The following is a 7,071-nucleotide window of genomic DNA, read 5'->3' as shown; positions in this document are numbered from 1 at the left end:
AGTGTTACAGCTCCTTCTCCAGTGTTACAGCTCCTTTCTCAGTGTTAGAGCTCCTTCCCCAGTGTTAGAGCTCCTTCCCCAGTGTTAGAGCTCCTTCCCCAGTGTTAGAGCTCCTTCTCCAGTGTTACAGCTCCTTCCCCAGTGTTACAGCTCCTTCCCCAGTGTTACAGCTCCTTCCCCAGGGTTACAGCTCCTTCTCCAGTGTTACAGCTCCTTTCCCAGTGTTACAGCTCCTTCCCCAGTGTTAGAGCTCCTTCCCCAGTGTTACAGCTCCTTCCCCAGTGTTAGAGCTCCTTCCCCAGTGTTACAGCTCCTTCCCCAGTGTTACAGCTCCTTCTCCAGTGTTAGAGCTCCTTCCCCAGTGTTACAGCTCCTTCTCAGGTGTTACAGCTCCTTTGGTCTATGAGGTTCTTGGTTCAAGGACCCCAAGTCTAAAGGATGCACTCTACTTACAGCTCTTCTTGTTGGTAGTAGTAAGGTTCTTCCCTCTACTCTGAAATTGACTTTCTTTTAAGCTTAGTATATGGCAAAACTGACCATTGCCCTCTTTAGGGTTCCATGTACCTTTATGCATGATCCCATCCCCACAGGGTATCCTGCTGTGGCACTGTGGGTTAATGTGCTGGTCTGCAAGGTCAGTTTAAAGCAAGATCTGTTGTTCCAGCTCAGCATAGCTCCTCTGAAACACTATACAGGGTCCCTATGAGTAGGAACCTCCTAGATGGCACTTAACAACAGCAGGGCCCCACAGGGATTCCATGCACCTGATTTGCATTCTTAGCAGGCTGTCTAATCCCCTTGATGGGCCATAAGCATGGTTGTTGTTGTTTTTTGCAATCATTTTACAGGATTCATGTTACTGTTCTGTGTGATACTCTTTGTTGTAGATTCTAACCCTTCTGATTTTTCAGTTTGGATATACTGTTGTTCAGTGCCACCTCATCAGTTCTGAGGAGCACTGGTTACATAGATATTTAAAAATGTGGTGTGGCGCTGTATGATCAGCACTGAGAACCACAAGGTCAGCTGCTCCCTGGAAAGCCTATACAGGGTATGAGTTGGAACCAATGTGACTACCTTTAACAACACCATGAAAGAAAGTGACATTCTTAACACCATTTTGGATACATCTACATTTCTTCTCATGGGATTGATTCTTCTGAGCTCTATGGAAAACCCAATTCTGGAGGTGCAGTCTCTATTGTTTTACGAGAGGGAGGATACTTTGAATGTGAAATCTTTCATTCCTTTCTCTCAATTTTTTATAGCATCATGAATAATAATAATAGTACAAGATAAACAGCATTTGTAGATAAAATCACCGAAGATCTTGGGTCATCCAGTCGGTTCCGACTCATAGCCACCCTGTATAGGGTTTCTGAGGCTGTACATCTTTGTGGGAGCAGAAAGCTTCATATTTCTCTCAATGAGCAATGGGTTTATTTGAACCACCAACCTTGTACTTGGCAGTCCAGTGCTTATCATAGGGAGCTGCTGCATTCATTCATGACTCTGAGCTATGATTTTGAATAATAATCTTCATTTATTCAGAACCCATATGTTTGTTGGAATCACTGTGCTAAAGGACATGGGTGGACACAAATTTGAAGTCTAAACATAAAAGAAATTTGTAGTTTTTTTTTTTTTTTTTAATGGGAGCATCTGTGTAGAATATCACCCAAATTTTATACCATTATTTTTCTTTTAGGTTCACAGGTTGGAGCTGATCTTAATACTCAGAGGTTGTTGATAAGCAGTTCCAAGTATGCATGGGGAGTGTCTGTATATATTTTTTAAGTCACGTCTTAAATTAAGCTGTGTGAAGAGCATGCGAGAATTAGTCATCATTCCTAATGTTTTTATTATCAAAATCCTGTCACCGTTCACCATGGACTAAATAGTCAATGTGGTGAGTAAAACACTCTGTGTAGGTGTGTAGGTTGCCTCTTCTAATTCTCTCTCAATGGCTACCTTTGAAGAGTGTATTGCATTGTAGTGGACTACGTCTGGCTTCTCCCACATTCCTGTGGGCCTCTAGTTAATTTTCTTTTCCTGAGGAAAACGTGTCCCTCAAAATAGTCACTCCACCTAGGTGAGCAATCGTCTAGAGCTAGTAAGAAACGTCAAGTTTTCATTAAAACTTATTTTGACTCTTCTCTCAGAAGACAGAAAGGAAAAAGACAAATGAAACTTTTCAACTGTCATATTAAGTAAATATTTTTCATTAGTAGGTGGCAGGTGTCTTTAAACCTTTGGAACTAGCTCAGACAAAGAATATCCCTCTGTCTTCACTCACCATGATTCTTCTACTTGAAGTTCAGTCTGTGTGAAGACTTCTTGGTATTTAAAGAATAGTCTACACTAAGAGGTTATGTTTTCAAAGTAACAAGTAACTTCCTAGTCACCAGCTCTATCTCAAAACAAGCATGGTCACCTTTCATATTTGGGAAAGTCTTTGATGTTGGTGGGAATGAGCACCTGCCTGGTGCAGCCCTGGTCAGTTGGAGGATGGGAGGAGGGGCCTGGGAACCTTGAACAGTCCCTGCCTTTTAGTAACTGTTATCTTTACCATCTCTGCAGCTGGGCTAAACCAGTTTCAAGGAATTCCTCAGAATCACCTTTCCCACCAAGTGCTATGCTGAGGGGTATATCTATACAATTCTATCAATTTTATTTCATATTGATTACATAATATACTTGTTGTTGTTGTTGTTGTTAAGTTCTATTGAGTCACAGACTGACTCATAGAGAACCTGCATAGGGTTTTCCAATGTGGCCGGTGGGTTTGAACCGCCGCCCTTGCATTCAAACAACCTTGCGGTCCAGTGCTTATCTGAGAGCGCTATACCAGGACTCCATGATACACTTAGGAATCATCATTTATCTTCAAAACGAGTGTGTAAATATTAATTTGTTGGAATCACACAACAACTCCAGGAACTAGAATCATATTCTTATACCCGTTTTTCAGATGATAAGATTGAGGCTAGATAAATTAAGTTGTTTTCTTCATACTTCAAAGGGAGACGCCTAGGCTCGAAGCCCATTTGATGTAGGGTTGCTTCATGTCTTAGAGCAGCAGTTGAAGCTAGATCTGTTTGTACAAGAATGAGAACGACATTTACCTGTACAGCCGTCTATCATATTGTTCTTTCTAAAGATCTCTCTGCTGGCATGCTTTGCTATTTGGATTCTTTGCCAAACAGGTCTACCTTACTTCCTGTAGCTACAGAGCACAGTCTAAGCTCTGAGAAATTCTGAGAGGATATTTTCAGTTCTTGGTGTGATCATACATATTTTTTTGTTTCTACAGGCCCGCCATCTGCTCCTCTCAACTTGATTTCAAACGTCAATGAGACATCAGTGAACTTGGAATGGAGCAGTCCTCAGAACACAGGTGGCCGTCAGGACATTTCCTACAATGTGGTCTGCAAGAAATGTGGAGCTGGTGACCCCAGCAAGTGCCGACCCTGCGGGAGTGGTGTCCATTATACCCCTCAGCAGAATGGCCTGAAGACCACCAAGGTCTCCATCACTGACCTCCTAGCTCATACCAACTACACATTTGAAATCTGGGCAGTGAATGGAGTGTCCAAGTATAATCCTAGCCCGGATCAATCAGTGTCTGTCACTGTGACCACGAACCAAGCAGGTAGGAGCCAGGCTATTTTATTGTATGATTGGAATGAGCTGAGATGCCTGTGTTAAAGTTCTACCGTTAAAGTAGAACCACATAGATCTAACTGTGCATCTTGGAGCTGTGTTATAAAAGATACGTGTTATTAAGTGCCATCAGGTCGGTTCCACCTTGTAGCGACTGTATATACAACAAAGAGAACTTTGGCCGGTTCCTCTGCCATCCTCACAGTTGTTCATATATTTGAGCACATTGTTGTAGCCACTATGTCCGTTCATCTTGTTAAGGGTCTTCCTCTTTTTCGCTTACCCTCTAACTTCTGGGAATCGATCTCTTCTGATAAACATGTACATGAGACAAATCTCACCATCTTCCCTTCTAAGAAGCATTCTGCTTATAATTCTGTGAAGACAGAGTAGTTTCAGTCTCTGGCAGACCATGGTATAGTCAGTATTCTGCACTAACACCATAATTCACAGACATCAGTTCTGCAGTCTTATTCATGGTTTAACTTTCGCATATGAATGAGGCTCTGGAGAATACCAGGACTTGAGTCAGGTGCACCTTGGTCCTCAAAGTAGCATCTTGGATTTTAAGATACTTAGAATGATGCTTATTCATTCCTCAGTTATTTTTTGGGTGCCCTGTACTAGGTGTTGTGGAGAATAAGACTGTCTGGTTGAAAGCCCACATGGTCTAGTGAGCTGTTCGTATTCTTGCATAGGGTGTTCATCAGCCATTTCCACTGGAAGGTCCAAGATTGACATCAGAGCTTTTGTAGAGTATTTGGGTGTCTGCAATGGCCTTTTACCACTACAGAGTATGTGTTCGTTCCAACAAAAGCATTAGCAGCTATGATTTTGTTTTTCTCTTAATGTAAAATTTTAAAAAACCATCTACACGCCACCTATACTAAAATTGTCTTGTAAATTTCTGAACGATGAATGGTTTATCTGAATACCTTTTTCTTTGTGGGTGACGCAGTTGGCTGTAAGATACATGCGAGTTCAGCAGCTACTTTTATGTAGAATTTCTGATTGACAACCCCAGAGGGTGGCCGTGCTCCGTATCCTGTGTGCCTGCCTTCTTCAGATGACTACAAAACGTTTGCTGCACATCAGATGTTTTTATTGAATTAATTGCAGATCTCCTAGAAAATCTTGACTATCAAATGTTTTGTAAAGATGCAAAGCAGAATCTAGATTTCTCGGCTCTAACTCTGACCCATTCATCCCCATTTTTTTTTGCCTGACAGACTTTCCATCCTTTTCCTACTCATTTTCCATTCTGGATCTCCACCAGGCTTTTGACATTGCCAACTCCCTGTTACTTCTGGAGAGTTAAGAGAGGAGTGTGGGGGTGGGAAGAACTGTGGTGTGTCGTTTTGTGAGGCTCTTAAGGATAACAAACAGCGCTGAAAAAGGATTATAAATTTGCCAACAATTCTATCACCGCTTACTGCACTTTCCTCTTAAATGAATGTTTCAGTAAGTGCACTCAATTATGAAGTAAAATATCTGCACTAATTGATCTTGGAGTTGTGAGTATTCCGGGGTCCCAATCCAAAGCCAGTGTTTTTCCACTTTGCCCTGAACTCTTTAGAATAAACTTCAGACTTGGGAAAGAGTTTAACCTGCAGCTAAAATGGCAAATCTTCCCGGAAAATAGCTTCTGTGCTACCAATGACAGCAATCTCTTTAAATACGTGGTACGTGAACAGATCCTCTGCTAATGTTTTTGTTTCTCAGTTCTACACTTCGGTGTGAACACCACCAGTGGTCATTCTTTTTTACTAAGAATAGTATGATTTAGGAGTCCTGGTGTGGTGCTGTAAGATAAGCACTGGACTGCTAACTGCAAGGTGCGCTGTTCGGTGGTTCAAACCCACCAGCTGTTCCTTGAACACCCTACATAGGGTCGCTATGAGTCAGAACCAGCACTTAACAACAAAAACACAGTACTCTGTGATTGTTAATATTTTATTTATTATCACAAATGAAGTTAGTTATCACAGATTCTGGTAATATGCATTAGTGCCAGTGTGACTTAGAAGGAGCCAGAGCTGAGCAGAATGGTCTCTGGACCCCTGGAAGTATTTGGTTTATGTCATTGTTAAGTGTTGTTAAGATGGTTCTGACTCATGGCAACTCTGTACAAGGTTTCCAGGGAGCAGCTGGTGGGTTTGAACCACCAACCTTGCGGTTAGCAGTCCAGTGCTGATCCTACAGCGGGGCACATCTGGCTTACAGCACAGTCAGTATATTCTTTTGTTCTAATCATGTACCTTTTCAGCTGACTGTAAACACATCACAGTTTCATGTTCTCAAGCAAATTAATACGGGGACTGGACCTTTTAAAAGCTTCAGAAGTACAAGGTGAAGTCATTCTCTTTGGCAGAAAATAGTACCTGGGAGACTAGCTGAGGACAGCGCTAGCTCCCACCAATTTGCGGGGAGAACTGACTCCCACAGAATGAGGGGGCAGAATCCTATGCCTCTTTCTATATTTATGGATTTAAGCCAAGTGATTATGTCTGCTCCTCCCAGGCCAGAAGGTCCAAAGAGCACACAAAAAAGACGGAAATCCATCCAATAGAGAAAATGTACAAAAACATTACTTGAGATTGGGGTTAAAAAAAAAAAAAAAAAAGAAAAGAAAAAAGCAAAGTAGTTTTATGTAGACGCGAAGATATAATTCTTTTACATCTAGAAGGAAGGTGGACAGGGAGTTCTTGTGACACAATGAGGTTGTCTCTGCCTTGGTGAAAAATGCAGCTAGGAGCTTTGCTGAATAAGACAAAATTCCAGCCCCTTATTTTAATTTTCATGAAGGGTAATGCTGGGAAGCTGTTCAAAATTAAAAATAAATCTTTCAATAAGGAGACCTCCTATGTGGCCAGCCAGAAAGCTTTCGTTTAGCAGAGAACTGTGTGCGTAGCCCTGCCTCATTATCCTCCTGTAATTTGGCGTTCATTCACTCAAAATCATCGGGATAGTCTCTCTTTGATTAACAAACCTTTTCTTCATAGTCGTGCAAATTAATAACGAAGGCCAAAATTCTGGGAGGATGCAGCAACCATAAACTTCATCAGAGCTCCTCCGCTCAGTATATTTACGTACACACAATTACATTCTAATTGTGCTTGTTCCTACCATTTCATTAAACTAAATTCCTTAAGGATTTTTCTATAGGTCAGGAGGCCTCAATCTAGAAGTAATGAGTGTTCATCCGTATCATCTGGGGCCTCTCCCGTCCCTCTTGGCTGTTTCCTAGGGTCCTTCCTATGATCAGTAGTAATATGCTGGTCTTACTTATTTTTTCTGTGTGTTTAAATAATAATAATAATCAAAGAGGGCTTAGAACTCCTGGTTCTGCCGTCATTACCTTTGAGATCTGAACAGATGAGGAACAACTCCATGAAGATGAAACGACTC

The 7,071-nt window shown here is 41.6% G+C and overlaps 1 protein-coding gene across 3 annotated transcripts in view; it reads left to right on the top strand.

Moving 5' to 3' along the window:
• The window catches only part of EPHA4 (EPH receptor A4), a 188,542-nt gene that overhangs the window by 117,048 nt on the left and 64,423 nt on the right, over positions 1-7,071 (top strand). For all 3 annotated transcript variants that reach the window (XM_006861878.1, XM_006861879.1, XM_006861880.1), the window contains one exon: positions 3,314-3,652. In XM_006861878.1, the coding sequence (XP_006861940.1) occupies positions 3,314-3,652 (339 nt within the window). The remainder of the gene's footprint in view (positions 1-3,313; positions 3,653-7,071) is intronic.

The sequence above is a fragment of the Chrysochloris asiatica genome, unplaced genomic scaffold, assembly GCF_000296735.1.
Source record: "Chrysochloris asiatica unplaced genomic scaffold, ChrAsi1.0 scaffold00044, whole genome shotgun sequence".
Taxonomy (NCBI): domain Eukaryota; kingdom Metazoa; phylum Chordata; class Mammalia; order Afrosoricida; family Chrysochloridae; genus Chrysochloris; species Chrysochloris asiatica.
This window is presented reverse-complemented; position numbering and strand designations above follow the sequence as displayed.